Source organism: Sinocyclocheilus rhinocerous, unplaced genomic scaffold, assembly GCF_001515625.1.
Source record: "Sinocyclocheilus rhinocerous isolate Xijiao unplaced genomic scaffold, SAMN03320098_v1.1 scaffold648, whole genome shotgun sequence".
Lineage (NCBI taxonomy): Eukaryota > Metazoa > Chordata > Actinopteri > Cypriniformes > Cyprinidae > Sinocyclocheilus > Sinocyclocheilus rhinocerous.
The window spans coordinates 90,641-107,309 of record NW_015633536.1 but is presented as its reverse complement, the minus strand read 5'-3'; the positions used below and the strand labels follow the sequence as shown (position 1 = coordinate 107,309).

Genomic DNA, 16,669 nt, shown 5'->3' with positions numbered 1-16,669 from the left:
TCTCATCGCGCCGGGACACGGCATCACAGTATGGTAGGGGCGTAACATTTCTGTCACACGCTTGAGGTATTCGGCCAATCACAACGCAGTGGATAGCTGGCCAATCACAGCACACCTCGCTTTTTCTGACCGATGAGCTTTGTAAAAATCGACACGTTTCAGAAAGGCGGGGCATAGAGAAGCAACAATAATGTACAGTATGTGGAAAATAATGTGTTTTTTGAACCTTAAACCGCATAAACACATTTCATTACACCAAATACACAAAATAATGTTATTTTTAGCAACATCATATGACCCCTTTAATAATAATAATAATAGTAATGAATGAATGAATCACAAAAAAATGATTAAAAGCGAACTGTTTCCAATGTTCTTTTAACCAAGAGCCAGCAACCCTTTCTGACATTGATGTCCCTCCCTGCTTTAAACAATGTAAAATATTCATCAGAGGGTCTGAGCTCATCCTCTTCCTTTATTCTCTGCTAAACACATGAGGACTGAACATTCATTTCAGTTTGGCTGCTTTACCACTCTGAGCTCCTGACCTCTTGATCCTGACCATACTATGATCATAGTATGAATTACAGCAAACAGTTGGCACTCAAGCACAATATCCACCTGGCAAACATTAATTAAGGTCAAAAGGTCAGCATTGACTCTAAATGTCCTCACTTTTTCTTCAGACTGGAACGCAGGCGCTTCTCCACCTGACTCCGTTTCCTCTGGAGGTCAGAGTTCAGCTGATTACAGCGAGTCCTTTGTTCCTTACTGAGAGCCCACATCTGAAACACACAAAAACACATTCTTTAAGTTATTGTTGAAAAGAGACAGCTGAACAGAAGAGAGGGGAATGGGATTGGGACTCGGCTTGCCCAAAGCATTGCTGCAGCTTTTGTCAGAGCGCTATGACTCTGATTTAAGTTTGCCATCCTTTTGCCACAGTACTATTGCAGTCAACATCGCTGTGGCAAAAGAATGGCAAACTTAAATCAATTCTAATTGGCTAATGATGTTTCAAGGTGTTGATTCATTCTCGAAAACTGCATAGCTATAAAGTAATTCCAGGTCTTGTGCGTATTACCATTCCATATTCAGCAAATTATCAGACCTTCAAACAGCCATACAGCTACGAAATGCAACAATTGGAACAAATCCGAAAGACCAACTTGAAGATGTTGGGAAATCTGCATGGTGAAATCATCTGCCCCCATGCAAAATTCATAATTGACTACAATAATTACTGAATTTTGCTTTCAAAATTTTGCCAAACGGTAAATATGTCTGCACCATCTGATTTGATCTATTTACCAGTAGCAAAACCTAACAAACTATTGCAAGACATGCTAGCTACATGTTCAAACATACTAGCAAAGCCTAGCAATGTGCAAAAACACCCTTTCTAGCCATGCCTTCTCAACCTAACATCAAAGTTGGTCTGGACTGAACCTTTTTTTTTAATCTAGTTAAAAATATATGCGCATATCTGGGTAAATGTGACCATGATGGTACATTCCCTACATAACACGTAACCGCAAGTGGTGTTGCAGTATATAGTGCTTTTGACCTTTTTGAGATGTTTCTTTTTCAGCTCCTTGAGTTCCTTGCATTGCTTCTTCATCAGCTTCAGGTAGGAGTTGTGCTGTTTGAGCTCATCAGTGGACTGAGGTTCGATTACTGCAAAACACAAACAGACATACACCTTGTCCATGATCTACAACACCTCTCAAGCTCTTTGCAGGGGACGATTGACTGATGAAGACTGATGAAGATGAGCATACATGAGGGTGAGTGGATCTTACCTTTAAGAATATTGTTGACTAAATCTTCTTTTTGGCCTAAAATATATTACACACAAACATTCAGGTCACTTAATGGACATGGCATGCATATTCATAAGCAGACATTGCGATTCACGGTTCAGTATGTATTGCTGTTTTGAGATCACGGTTTCGGTACGGTTCAGTTTGAAAGCGGGAGGATGGGGGTATTCTTAATGTCTAATTAGAAATTTTCACAAGAATTTACTAATATTTGGTAATAGTTTGCCTTAAATGTAAAAACTTTTGAATGACTAAATAAACATTTTCATGAAATAAACAGTTGTATGCTCTACATTGTGTGGCAAAAACATAAATGTTATAAAGAGTGCCTTAAATATAATAAACAAGAACATGGTTTAAAAGCAGTAGGAAAGGGTAAATTCACAAATAAAGATAAATAAAATGCAAAAAAAAAAAAGTGTCAACACTAATTTTTTTTCTGTAAATGTAAGGGACTCTATATTATGATTTCATTACAGCTAATGTTCTTCATAGAAAAAAAAAATCAGGGTAAATTTAGAACTCCAAAAAGAAATATATAAATATATTTTAAGTTTAATCATCACTCGCTTGCTGATAAATCAAACTGACTTGTGAAATATAAACCATAAATAATTCTAGAGATCCAAACACTTTATAATATATTTGTTTATTCATATAACAACATGACAGCTAAATTTAAATGTAGGGAATTCCCTATAAAAGCCATTTATAAAAGCTTATTAATTGTTGTCCACTTGTTAACAATGCTGCTGCTTCGAAGAGATAATCAAACGTGTTCTGCTATGCTTTGTTTCTGTAGTCGAGAGTGGCATGAAATGGTTTGGCTGTGAACTTGCAGAATGATGAATGGATGCAGTAACGTCACAGACGAACCATGCACTGTGCATTAGTGCAAGTTGTCACTCCAAATGTCTTCACCAAAACAGATCATCCATATGCTTTGTTAATCGTTGTTTATCACAACACAAATGCATATGGTTGTTTTTTTATTTGTTGTGGTATTTTTATTTTTTTAAATTTTTTTTACAGAGAACCATTACACCCCTAGTAGACATCAGTAGAGAAATGAAACGACTGTAACATTATGGCCAAAACGCACACATGCACGGAGAGAGAATGATTGAGAGGAAGACAGCAGGAAAAAGTGACTGTTTCAGAGGTTAGACCGAACCTGATGCAGGAGGGTTCAGGACCTCGGTGAGCACAGAAGGAATTATTGGAGATGGCAGAGGGCAGATAGGGTCAACAGAGGTCACGAAGTCAGAGTCAAACTTGTCTCCTTCCTCTTGTTTCACAGGTCCACCCTGCAGACACACACACACACACACACACACATTCACAGTATGTATTCACTGAATGGCTGAAATATCTGCAAGATGTTAGTTCATGTGGACATCTCACCCAAAACGAAAATTTGTAATTTTCCCTCACCCTCATTTTATTCCAAAGCCATGTTCTTTCTTCCACGGAAGACAAAAGGAGAAACTTTGAATAATATATTTGACACTCTTCGTGTTGTTATAATAAATGGAAACTGGAGCTTTCAAGATTTCAAATGATTCAGTTATAAAATGAGTCAAAAGAATAATTTTCTTAGGAATAGGACTTCGCTATTTCTCTCATGAAGGAATACTTGGATGTCAGGATTTTCAGTGAACAACAAATTAAATTTCAGTCTGTTTCTCACACAAAAACAAAAGTTTGGAACAACAGAAAGGTGAGCAAATGAAGACCTTTTCATTTTAGAGTGGGTTGCAAGTTCAGGTGGGAGATCACTAAAGGGGATTGATTGGTTGCAGAAAATCAAATTTGACGACAGTCACTGTTACCAGAATTTTATATAGGCTACTGCTAAGCCAATGCTGCCTCAAACACACATAAAAACAGGCATGACTGACCTCAGTGGGATCCTCCATAAGTGCTAATAGCTGCCTTTCTCTCTGGGCCAGCAGAGAGAGATGTTTGATGGGGTTTGTCAGAGCCTCTGCATACTCTACACAAAAACAAGAGATAGACAGAGGGAAAACAGTAAGACTCAGCTAAAAAGGTTGACAATGAGTGGTAAAGAGAGGAAAGATCAGGGCTTATAAACGAAATACTTTTGGTTTGAATCATACTCTGGGTGACATATGAGCCATCTTTTTATTTTACTTTATTTTATTAAAATATATATACAAACATTTGCATTTGCACAGCCATATAGTCCACCAGCTGTTAATATTACGTCCATGTAGCAGATTACAAACTCATTGTCATGGCATTCATAGTCCCACAGATCTGTCTCCTTACCTTGGTGCTCATTGGGAATGTAGTCTTGTGCCTCAGTGTACACAAGCAGGGATGACAGCAAAAGCGGTTGGTTCAGCTCATTCTTCAGACAGATGTAGTGATATCCTAACACACACACACACACACACACACACACATATAGCAGATGTGAGTAGATATTCAGCACAGTATCAGACTAACAGGTCTGTTAGATCACTGCCACGTATTGGCACAAACCTGGGCGCAGTGCCGATACTGGCAAGATACGATGGCCAATAAACTTCCCGTTTTCTTCATACACTGCTACTCGCAGAGATGCTAGGGTGGGCAACACCACCTAGAAAGACAGAAATGAACAGCATTTCATCTAATAAAAAAGGGCAGATTAGTACAGTATTAGCTCCACAGTTTTCTGCATGACAGAACTGCCATTTTAGGACAAACTACTCCCTTCTTTTGTTACCTTGTTGAACACAAAGGTTTCATCATCCCAGACTGGGTCCAGAGAGTTGTTGTTAGATGTTTTCGTTCGATATTTCCTTTTAGTGTCTGCAGGTAGTCCAAACATGTCCACCTCCACGTAAACACCAACCTTCTTATCGTTCAGAAACTGACCTGAGATGATCTATGTATGCGAGGGAAAAGTGAGAAATTATTTGCCTGTACATATTACATTTAAAATTACACAGCAAAATAACTGACTATTACTATATCTTTAAACAGCACACTACATGTGCACAAAATACCTTGATTTTAATTGTGTTGGCTACGATGCCATCCACAATGCCCATAGTAAAGGGGTCAAAGTGTTTGTCCGTGCGTCTCATGAACTCCGGCTTGAGCAGATAACCACAGTGGCAGTTATATTCAAACACCCCCATGTTCAGCTGCATCGGCAAGTCTGAGACAGAGAAGAATTAAGCTTATTTTAAGATTTTAAGACTCCTAGAATATATACAAATGAAGAAAAACAACTAGACCGAAAGAAGAAGGCAATAACAGAGTGCTGTTTGCATATCTGACCGAGAGTTTGGAAGTTTAATGCCACCATTTGGCAACCCACGTTCCAGAAGAGCTGTGGCATATAGTTGCTAGAGTCCACACGCGTCCCTTTGGGGTAGATGCGACTCAGCTGCTTTTTATTGTATCTGAACACAGACATTTTGCTCAGGAAGAACATTACTTGAATATAAAAGCGCAAACATGTACACACCAAACATATATAACTAAAACTATTGCTGTGTCCTGATTCGTATATTATCCATCCTAAGTAGTATTCAAATTTAGAATAAAGAATGTTGAAATGAGTATCCCAAAGTTTCCTGGATGGTCTTCTATTTCTGGTGAAAATTCAGATCAGAACTACAAACACAAAAAAAAACACTCCATGAGCGTGTGCATGGATCGGCACTTCAAATTTTAGAAATATAATGAAATATTAGTCCACCCGGTGAAAACTAAAACTAAAAACACTGCAGATGTGCAATACCGTACCTACAATATAGTAGGAAGAACTGTTGCACAGCGCAAATAAATGAACTAAACTGTGGAGTGTATATATGAGGACCTTAAAGGGTTAGTTCACCCAGCACATTATAGCAGTCATTATCTGCTGACTGAGGCTGGGGAAGGATACTCAACAAACTCCATGGGAGAGTTCTTCAATGTGTCCATGCCTTTGGTCTCCACAAAAGATGACATCTCAAAATACTTATTCCTCTCTGAAGAGAGAGAGAGAAAGAGAGAGAGAGATCAATGTTAAATTCTGTATTCTAAGCTAAACGTGACTATCATGTCTAGACTAAGAAAAATTATTTTATAAAATGGACAGATGACTCTGTCCTGGCTTCTAATTGGTCAACACAGTATTGGTTTCAGCCATAGAATACACAGCATAGTAACGGCTATGATGTGAAAGGTATCATTACTCACTGGATGCCGCCTCAAAGGATTTGAATTTAACAGGTTCTATGTAGTTGACCAACGTAGACATCTCCTCTGTAGCGTTCACCTCACTGTATGCAGTACCCTGAAACAGAGAGATATGTCAAAGATGCGAATAGAAAGAGAGACAGAGACAGAGAGAAGAATAGTGAACAGGACAGAATGACAGTAGTTACCTCATCAGTGTTGTTGTGTTTCTTTGGATCTGGAATGGGTTCCTCTTCCTCCTCTTCATCACTCTCCCCATCTCCCCGGTCTAGAAATTAATATAAAAAAATAATACACACACAAAGACACAGAAAATTGAATATACACCATAAATGAATTGACCATGAGCGTCCATACTGGTGCCTAAGTGACATCAGTCTTCATCCTGATTGGTTGAGACTTCATGTCAACTAGGCACAAACCCACCAATAGACTTGCGGATATCAAGATCTTTGGCCATTCTCTCTGCAAGCTTCTCGCCCCCATTGGACATGAGCTGGCCCACCTCCCCATCAGACAATGGACAATCTAAACACAAATCTCATAATGAATGGGTTTGAATGCAAAGTTGTAAATGTCATCATTTACAGCCAAGAAAAAAGTCAAACAGGTTTGGAACGACATGAAGAGGAGTAAACGATGACACTTGGTTCATGAGCTAACTCTCTAATCTTGCAGATATGAGAGAGATGTGCAATAAAATGGCCCATGAGAATTGAAATAAAAAGTTATTAACTAAAAATGATCTTTTATGCTTTGTCATAAAAGATCAGATGTGAAACGGTTGTTGAAGACTGTATAATACTAGAAAATACAAAAAAGTTCACAGTAAAGTGTCTTATTTTTTTTTCACCGTTCAGTGAGTGAGCTTGCTGTCAGACTGATTCAGATTGATACATCATGGGTTTGAGACTCATTAAACAAATGGCTGATAGTTACACTTGTTGCTGGGACAAAGGCAGGACAATGCAATGATGCTGAATGCTGATGGATGAAACACTGACATGCACTCTAAGAGACCGTTCACAAAGATCATGTTTTTGCATTCCACTATACTACTTTTCACTTATTCAAGTTAAAACAAGTTTAACTTTTAAAGGGGTCATGACATGGATTTTTTTTTTATGATTTCATTCTGTCCCTCTCTCAAATGAGCCACAAATGTTTGGTGTAGACAGGAGTCAGGCATTAAGCGACTGAACGTCAGTGGACGGGGTCAAAGGTGCGATGATGTAAAACTATTCGTTGACGTCCATGTCCATGTGATGTTACAAATCCCACAACACCTAAATGAGATATTTTTAAAGCATGATTATATAAATAAAATAAATACATTTTGTACTGGAGAGGATTTCAATTATATGTCAAAAAATCAAAGAAAATTTGATTTCTCATGTAATGGCCCCATTTAAAAAATGCATCTCTAGACCTTGCAATTTTTTCATTTCACTGTCCTATGTCTCTCTTTTTATGGCCCCAATGTGTGATGAAACCCCATCTTGACACAAGCTGCTACAGTATGCATACTTAAATTATTGTCGTAAATTGTTTTGTAATTGAACTGCCGACCATTTTAATCACAGTCACTTTTGTGCTAGAGTGGATCAGGCTGGGGTTTGGTGTGCGTACACACCATTCAAGGGTGAGGACTGTTCGTCTGTCCCGTCCTTGCGTCTGATGCTCCCACCGTTAGAGGCCCTGTGGTGATGTTTCTTCTTGTTCTTGATCAAGATCTTCCCCATGAGTTCCTGGGGGCTTGGCAGTTGCTGACCAGGATCCAGCTGTAAAAACAAGATTGCAAAACATAAAAATCTAATCTCAAACTAAAAATATAAAAATGATTGCCAAATAACTGCATTCTGTGGTCAAACGGTTTTGTAATGACCAAAACTGTATGATTAACAGCTCTCCTAGATAGTCAATGTCCTACACAGCTGTTATATCACTACATTGGTCTCTTTCTTTTCACAATAATGCAATGATTTCAGGTCAAATGAACACTTTCATTTATTCTTTTATCTGGTAAGTAGCCATGTAATAAGTGGGAAACAAACTCTGTTTCAAGAGAAACAACAACTCTGTTTCAAACTTTCTGTTTCACTGTTTTTGATACAAGACCCCTTCACTTTTACTGGGGCCCAGATTACCCTACGTTTATTCTGCGATAATGGCCAAATGACTGTACACCATCCTTAACTAAAGTAAAGTTTAGCATTACAAACTTTGATGTTGGCTTTAAAAACTTGTATTGAAATTTTAAAATGATTTTAAAACCTTTGAAAGTTTTAAGGTGACAGATAGACAAGACAGATAGATGGAGAGATAGATTTTGTTTTGAAAAAACAATTAGACTAAAATTTTGTTTTATCATTTTTGACAGTTGGAGTTTGATCAGCAGCCCTTTTTGGGAAGAACTCACTGGATATTTCTCCAGGGGTTCAATGAGCAGAGCGTCCCCGAACATAGTGCGACAGTACTCTGCCATTTTAGCCTGCTGCTTTGCCCTAAAAGACCAGATAATAATCAAGATGAAAAATTTACAGCATAAAAAAAACAAACAAACAAACAAGAAATATGCATTATCCACACACTTATACTTACGAGTCTACATGATTTTCAAAGGACAGGATGAGAGGGTAGGGAGACGTCTTGAACGCACTTTCAGCGATGGCCTCAATTACTTCCTAAAAACGCAAAGATTGAAACATTACACACACAATCTCTCATTGCAGTTCAATGTGTGTGCAGTTTATGTGATCCGCTTGCATTTGAGAGCAAAGGTGCTGTCACATTAACAAAATTTTGCAGGCAAAAAAAGTTCCTTTGTCTGTTGTCCATAGTGTAGCGGTGTATGAAGCACAGCTCACCAGAAGTCACTTTCAAACCAAGCAGCTTTCTGTTGGTCAACATGGCAAATCCATGTGACCAACTTGAACCCGTTGAGAAATCTATATGGGGAAATCTTCTTCCCTTCTAGATCGCAAGGATTCCTACTGAAATTACTGTATTTCGCCCATGAAAATCTGCAGAACAATGGTAAATGTGACTGCACCACAAAGACACTGAGATGGGGCCATAAACACACCTTGAATGAAATCTCTGTTGTCATGGTAAAACCGTGCGTGATGATTGGCTCTTCCTCAGGTGGGCGGCCCTTCCAGCAGTCCAGCTCTATACAGCGGCATCCTGTCAGCAACACCTGCCTATACATCTCCACTGATGACGTGCCCGTCAACTGACCCACTGAAGGGGGAAAGCACAGACAAGTTACGCGAGTCCGTTTATTACCATATTTGTGTCTATTACAGTGTGTAAGTGTACCTGTGAGGTATGTGTTGTGTGAAGAGTTGATGAAATAGTGGGACAGGGGTTGGTTCATATCATCGATGAGGTCCAACCTCTCAGGAGGAACCACAGAGTTCTCCTCCCCACCAAGATACTTTGCAAAGCCCATCAGGGAGATCTGATCTGCTCACACATGGGCATGTGAAACAAGCCACCATCAGTCTCATCGTCACCATGTCTAAACGTATGTGTGAGAGTGTGCATTTGTACCTCTCTCCAGCTGGCTGGTGTTGGTCTCATATCTCTCCATGAGCTGGTGGACCTGATCTCGCTTGAGCGGTGGGTAAAGAACCTCATTTAGTCGAGAATCTCTCTGTTTGCGATTTATAAAGTCCATCAACTGATCCAGAGACAGGAAGGGCTTCCCTTTGGAGCCACTGCATACACACACAGTAAAGAAAAACACTTTGCACAGCATCTTTACATAGTTGTTAAGACATAAAATAACCCCAAAACATATTTGGACACACTTAAGAATGTATAAATATCATCAGAAAAAGTATTGGTAGCATTTAACTTTTCTGGACCATTTTCACATGGACATATTCAACTATTGCTATACATTTTTAAATTATTTTTGAATAGCATATATATTGTTTTGAAATTAACAAACCTAACAAACGTTTTTGTGAAATGGTTGCATGAAAAGTGTGCGTAGGCTATTTTTCGTCAATATAAATGCTATTTGATTGATATATGAATAGCATTCATACATTTATAAGTGTGGCCAAGTATCCAAATTTTGAGGGCTCTGTATCTGTCATTGCTGTTGGACTATGTTCACTCACAGCTCCACGAAGATACGCTCCACTTCTGGTCTGGGACTTAGTTTGTTGAGAAAGTTCTGGAACATTTCCCAGGTGAAGTAATCTGGCTTTATACCATCAGCCTGACGAACGAACGAATGAATGAATTAAAATGAAAATATGAATCCTTAACCTGCAATGTTTCCATGACAGCAATTTTATTCTTAAAACTAAAAGTCGAGGTACATTTTAATAAAAATTTTTAGTGAATTTGGGTCTGCAGTGTATTTTAAAAGGGAATAGTACCATGGAAAAAAAGGTTTTATCTTGCCGTTTTGAAATAAATAAAGACTTTGATGTACTACAGGCAAATATGTTCACAACGTTGTGAAAATAAAATGCAGAAATGAGTCCTACAGCAAGACCCATATTTGCATGACCCACAGGACAGTACCTAGCACAGCGCATGGCAATTAGGGGCATGCTGCAATCTGAAGTAAACGTTTGTTCTGCATATGTAGGGAGTTGTGCTTGTTTTTGTGGTTTCTGATATTCCACAGCAGGGGTCAACATGGCTGAAGCTCAACCAGCAGGGGGCAGTGTAAGACAGTAAACAGAGTGTCATGTGGACATGTGCTGATCTAAGACCAGCTCCTCTGTGTCCAAACTGAACCATAAAAGGACTGGTCGCAGATCACCATGGAGTGGCAAAGAAAAAAAAATTCTATGGAACATGTGACATGTGAAGACAAAGGGAGACGCAACAAGAGAAATCAAGTGTGGGTTAATTGAAAAAACAAAGCATTTATATTGAAAGAACAAAAGAAAAGGACACAGAAACAAACATGTCTCATGGAAGCACAGCAGACAGTAAAGGATAAAACTGAATGGTTAAACGTTTAATATCTGGTGATTGGTGCACGACTGATTACCCTGTTGTTGACCAGACCGCAGTGCTCCAGTGCCATCTCCACACGTTTCTTATCTGAGAACATTTTCAGGATGCTGAGAGAAGTGAAAGTGAAAGAAAAAGAAAAGAAGTGAAAGGAATGATGAAAGAAGAAGTGGCAAATTAGCAATGAAAGCCCTGAAGAACTGGAAACATAGCTATGTTTGAGTAAGACAGCTTGTGTTTACTCACGTCTTCACTGGGATTCTCCCATCCTGATTTACCTGCAGCTTCAGCTTGGTGTAACTATGAAAAATGACACACACACACACACACTAAGAGTAAGAGGCAGATGACCGCATCATGTTGGTTTCATTATCTTTCATTTTCACTCATTAGTCTACACTGATTATTTGCACTAATAAATCTAACACAATCTTAATGTGAATAACACTACAGACTCTTAGAACAACAATCACCTGACATCTGCACTGCCTCAGACTGAGGCAAAGACTATGACAATAAGGCGTATTTTATTTTGGTTGGTATGGAGCTGACCCAAAATCCTGCTTGTAAGCGAGGATTTAACATGGATAGTTCACCCAAAATTGAAAACGGTGTCACTTACAAACAATCATGTCTTTATGACTTACTTTCTTCCATGACTGGGGACCAGAGCTTTCAATTTCATTTTTGGGTGAATTAACACGACCATCAGTTACAAAACCAATGCTGAACCAAAAGTTATACATGAAAACTGGCTTGAAATTTTGAGGCTTGAGTTGAGAAGATTCAAGAGTCAAAGTCAAATTGTGAGATAATAGGTCACATAATAAAGCACAATTATGAGAAATAAAGCTGCAACAAGTCTTACTTTTAGACATGAGGTTGCAATTTCGATATATAAAGCCAAAAGTCACAGAGAAAAGGAAAGGCAGTAGTATTTGAAAGATATAAAGTAGCAACGAGATATAAACGTCACATTTCGAGATCTAGTCACAATTGTGAGAAATCAAGTTGCGTTGTGAGATGTCACATTTTCAAAAACATAAATTAAAAGAATTCATCACAAGCAACTGTGCGATATGAAGTTCAGTGAAGTGGACTGAGACTTTTGTGTATTTTTGCAACACTAACATGTCACTTGGCCTTAAACAACGGTTTCAGACATACACACAAAGTACTCACGCTTTGAATAAGAAGGTGTTGCGGGAAGCATTCTGGGACAGTATGTTTGTGGCAAGTTTAAACAGCTCATCAGTCCACACCTGGAAACCCAATCATGACACCAAATGAAAGTGCATAAATGAACTCATACATGTATTATGTAAATATGATAATCCCTATAAATCAATCAAACTTCACATGTGTTAAGCTTCTAAAGAGAGAGGGAAGAAAAATATAAAATGAGAGTCATCTAATATAGTTCAGTCAGAGTGCACACTTGCAAAGGTAGAAAGCGAAAAAGCAGGACGCATATAGAGGGAGGGACAGTATGGACATGGTATCTATGTGACGGGCCGGTCGTCGTGGTTACCTTGCAATAGCCCTCCTGCACAGCTTGGAAGTTGAGGAAGTAGAGGTTGACCAGGTCATTGCCGAAGACGATAGTTAGCAGCTTTGATTCGGAGTAGGAATCTCCTTTGATCAAACCCAACGTCTCACGTAAACGTGGGTCCTACAAACGCAGGCAAACCTTAACACCCACGTGTACTATTCTGACAGTACGAACCTTTCCAAACATAACCTTCATACTGACTCTTTCCAACAGGCACACATAAAAGCGTACCTTTGGAAACCTGGCAAACCTCCCTGTCCTGGTGTCCCTGATTTGACTGATGTCCAGGATTTCCACATCCTATAAGAAAAAAAAAAAGAGATGAATACAAAAACATGAATAAATAATAATAAATATTCTCGGTGGTTTTCAACCAGAGAACTGGGGCCCAATAGTGGGCCTCAAAATGACTTGGACAGAACAAGCATTAAATAAGCTAAACAATTAAAAAACAAGTATATAATTCACCCCCTCAATAAACAATCGTATTTGTTTTTATTTACTTGTCTAATCCTCTGTCATACTGCAGAACGAGTTATGCTGCAAAGTTTAATGGTTCAAGTTAACCCCACTAATGAGCAATAATAGGTTTGTCATTTACTTTCATTTCCTCATTAAAATCATTCAGTAAATCTGAATTAATGTCAGTGGAGACATGCATACATCCTAAATTTCAAATCAAAAGTTTTGTGGTTTATTATCTCAAATCCAATGCCAAATATGCTATACTCTCTACGGTGTACTCATAAACATTGACATTGTCACATGGCAGACATCAAAAAAACTTTATTTCTCCTGGGAAAAATATTGAGGACTCATTCTGCATGGCACAGATTTCTGTCCAATCAGATTATCTTGAAAGTGAGAATGCCCCTCCCCCCCAATACCACCTGTCACCAATTAGGAAGTAGCAAATCATGGCTCTTAGCTGTGCTGTGCATTTTTTACAACTTACAGGAAGAGTATTTAATATGTCTTGTCTGTTTCAGGAAAATATATCAGCACGTAATAGAAAACTGTGCTCTTGAAGTGATTTCATGGGGTCTTTAAGAGTAGTAATCGGGAATGGAATAACACTGAACAGAGGTTCAGAGAATCCCTGACACATCACACACACATACACACTGACAAAGTAAAGGATATTGTCACTGAAGTGGAGAAGCGATCATAAATCATGAGTGAACTTTAACTTTATGACAGATTCACTCAACACTTCAGGATTCACATCTCAGATAAACATCTCAAACTTCTGCTTCATGTGTTCTGGAAGGAGAGTCAAACAGGATCCCGGGCTCATAAAGAGAATAGCTGAGTAAATGAGCTGGGGCAGTGGTTGGATGACTGTGCTTGTAAACTTCAACATTAAACAAAACAGATCTGGACTGTAAATACTTGCTCTCTCCAAGTATGATAAAGAACGAGAGAGAAAGGGAGGGCTCCCTCCCTTTCTCTCTCGTTCTTTATCATCTTTCGCTTTCCTGTACTCTTGTCCCCCTCCCACCATGGTGTGTGACAGTGCGGATGAAGCTGCTAAGTTGAACGTTCCCCAGAGTGTGCACGAGGTCATTGGTTACTGGTCGAAGTACGCTAAGGTCTGGTTCCGGTCCAAACAGGCCCAGTATGATGGATCCACACAAACACACAAACAAATAAACAAACACACTCTTGTATTTTCTCCCTGCAGCTATTGACTCATCATTACTGGCTCCCTGAAGCGATACCCCACTGTATATATATATATGTATACTTTTTTTTAATTAAATAAATATTGTAATATATATAAAGAATAATAATAATTTTTCAAATCAATTAAAACACAATTAAGTTAAAGCTCATCCCAATTTATTTGATATATGGACGTGAAAATAAAATAAAAGCTGGAAAGCTTTTAGCCCTGCTTTTTCCCCTTCTGTGGGTGTGATTGTGAATATAAACAGTGCTTGCATACCAAAACAAAATCCTAAAAAGGTTCACAATCATTAAACACCATGATATAAACAATGAACAAAACTGATCCAGAGACACACAAAGCTATATTTACCACAGTACAACTGTAATGTAACATTGATGATATCAACAGGTTGCATTCAACTAACCGCTAGAAGCTCAGACTTGTGAAACATCTTCTTGAAAATTAAGCAAGCGTTTCTGAACAAGGGTGTATGCAATTGTCCAACCGTTTCTAGCATACATACATTTCCCTCATTCCTGGCAGGCAAAGACTGTTGACCTAAAGTTCAATATTTAGCCCTCAATGTCACTGTAGTGTTATGTCGTCATTAAAAAAGTTCAAAAAGAGAAACACAATATATAAACTAAATAGACACAAGCGGTTCTTGTACTGGTGGTAGGGACTTCACTCCACATCAAACATTCATTCTCTCTATTCATTACCCAGCATTCTTACAGGCACAGAGTAATTCCTCTTTTCAGTTTTGGGTTATGGCTTTTCACTACACTGCCATACAGCTGACTTTGAGCTTGACTTGTTAACTTACAAAGCATGCTTGCTAAATAAAAGTAATCATTTCTATAATCCCCTCCCCCCCCCCCAAAAAAAAAAAAGACAAATGGACACCATGCTTACTAGTTGTCTGTCTATATGTGTACAAAACAGTGTTTTGAAATTGTGTTCAGTGTTCAATATTCTTGGAATACTTGATTCCAATTGGTCATTTGTGGCATTCAGCAATGAACTATTTCTGAATAATGACAGCTGCCCAGGGTAATGCTGTATAACTGACAGCTTATTTTGTATTGATGCTTTGGCTTTGTCTTTAAAACAATTGGGCCAATAAAGCACTTGAAACGGAATTGAATACTGGTTACAGTGGATATAGAAATGAATCACCCCCCTTTAAAATAATCACATTTTGTTGCTTTGCAGCCTGAAATGAAGACGGACACAGTTTTTGTTTTATCCAGCTGTATTTACTCAGTGCAACTTATAACATCCAAGTGAAATATATAAAACCAACATATCAGAAAAAAATAAAAATAAAAAGACAGAATCACAGAGTTGGAAAAAGGATCACCCCCTTGTGTCAGTATTTTGTTGAACCACCTTTTGCTTTAATTACAGCCTTTAGTCTGTTGGGATATTTCTCTACTAACTTTGCACATCTAGACTTTGCAATATTTGCCCACTTTTCTTTACAGAACTGCTCAACTTCAGTTCAATTTGATGGTGACCATTTGTGGACTGCAGTCTTCAAGTCATTCCACAGATTTTTGATGGGGTTTAAGGCCACATCCACACGAAGCCAGAGCTTTCCTTATCCGATCTTTTTTTTTTCCCCCACGCTCTAAAAAAAAAATTCCATACACACGAAACCATTGAAACCGACTTAAAACGATGTAGTATTTATGCCAGACCAGTATGTGTCGCTATAATTCTGCCACAGAGATACATTAAAAATGGAGAAGAAGACTTGGAGCATGCGCATAAACCTTGCGCGTTGTATACAAACATTTTTGCTTTAGTTTAGTAATTTTTTTATTTTTCTTTAGTAAAGCTAATAGGCTCAGTATCTTCTGCAGAACGAACACAAGCATGTAGTCCGCTGTTGTAGTTACGCGAGTTACTTGACGTAGCGGTGTCTGACTAGGATCGAGAAGTGGGGTGATGACATCATCGGTTCACAAAATATACGGATTGGCTGTACACACGAAAACGCAAGGGTGTCGTTTTCAGATTTATCCTCTCTGGAATCCGGTTTCAGGCTCCCAAAACGCTGGATCTGTCTGGACTAAACGCTGATACGGTACAAATTTTTTACGTATACAGCTAAATGCGTCTCTGTGTGGACGCCCCGTCCTAAGTGGACGTACTTAGGCCCCCTAAGTCTGGGCTCTGACTAGGCCATGCAAGGACATTCACCCTTTTCTCCTTCAACCACTGTGTGCTCAGTTTTGCGGTGTGCTTTGGGTCATTGTCATGTTGGGAGGTAAACCTTCTTACCATTGACATCTTTCTGGCAGAAGGCAGCAGATTTTCCTCAATAATTTGATGGTATTTTGCCCCATCCATTCTTCCTTCTGTCCTGACAAGTGCTCCAGTCCCTGGCCCTGCTGCAGAGAAACACCCCATAACAGGATATTACCA

The 16,669-nt window shown here is 38.7% G+C and overlaps 1 protein-coding gene across 2 annotated transcripts in view; it reads right to left on the bottom strand.

Moving 5' to 3' along the window:
- The window catches only part of LOC107744270 (1-phosphatidylinositol 4,5-bisphosphate phosphodiesterase beta-3-like), a 64,523-nt gene that overhangs the window by 5,231 nt on the left and 42,623 nt on the right, over nucleotides 1-16,669 (bottom strand). For both annotated transcript variants that reach the window (XM_016557807.1, XM_016557808.1), the window contains exons 3-28: nucleotides 12,796-12,864; nucleotides 12,544-12,684; nucleotides 12,195-12,274; nucleotides 11,259-11,312; nucleotides 11,050-11,122; nucleotides 10,160-10,260; nucleotides 9,582-9,748; nucleotides 9,348-9,494; nucleotides 9,112-9,269; nucleotides 8,628-8,710; nucleotides 8,446-8,530; nucleotides 7,660-7,807; nucleotides 6,453-6,554; nucleotides 6,215-6,294; nucleotides 6,027-6,123; nucleotides 5,731-5,815; nucleotides 5,118-5,242; nucleotides 4,841-4,995; nucleotides 4,558-4,719; nucleotides 4,332-4,431; nucleotides 4,116-4,220; nucleotides 3,725-3,819; nucleotides 2,998-3,130; nucleotides 1,803-1,838; nucleotides 1,568-1,677; nucleotides 676-785 (exon numbers count right to left, since the gene is read on the bottom strand). In XM_016557807.1, coding sequence (XP_016413293.1) covers nucleotides 676-785; nucleotides 1,568-1,677; nucleotides 1,803-1,838; nucleotides 2,998-3,130; nucleotides 3,725-3,819; nucleotides 4,116-4,220; nucleotides 4,332-4,431; nucleotides 4,558-4,719; nucleotides 4,841-4,995; nucleotides 5,118-5,242; nucleotides 5,731-5,815; nucleotides 6,027-6,123; nucleotides 6,215-6,294; nucleotides 6,453-6,554; nucleotides 7,660-7,807; nucleotides 8,446-8,530; nucleotides 8,628-8,710; nucleotides 9,112-9,269; nucleotides 9,348-9,494; nucleotides 9,582-9,748; nucleotides 10,160-10,260; nucleotides 11,050-11,122; nucleotides 11,259-11,312; nucleotides 12,195-12,274; nucleotides 12,544-12,684; nucleotides 12,796-12,864 — 2,801 coding nt within the window. The remainder of the gene's footprint in view (nucleotides 1-675; nucleotides 786-1,567; nucleotides 1,678-1,802; nucleotides 1,839-2,997; nucleotides 3,131-3,724; nucleotides 3,820-4,115; nucleotides 4,221-4,331; nucleotides 4,432-4,557; nucleotides 4,720-4,840; nucleotides 4,996-5,117; nucleotides 5,243-5,730; nucleotides 5,816-6,026; nucleotides 6,124-6,214; nucleotides 6,295-6,452; nucleotides 6,555-7,659; nucleotides 7,808-8,445; nucleotides 8,531-8,627; nucleotides 8,711-9,111; nucleotides 9,270-9,347; nucleotides 9,495-9,581; nucleotides 9,749-10,159; nucleotides 10,261-11,049; nucleotides 11,123-11,258; nucleotides 11,313-12,194; nucleotides 12,275-12,543; nucleotides 12,685-12,795; nucleotides 12,865-16,669) is intronic.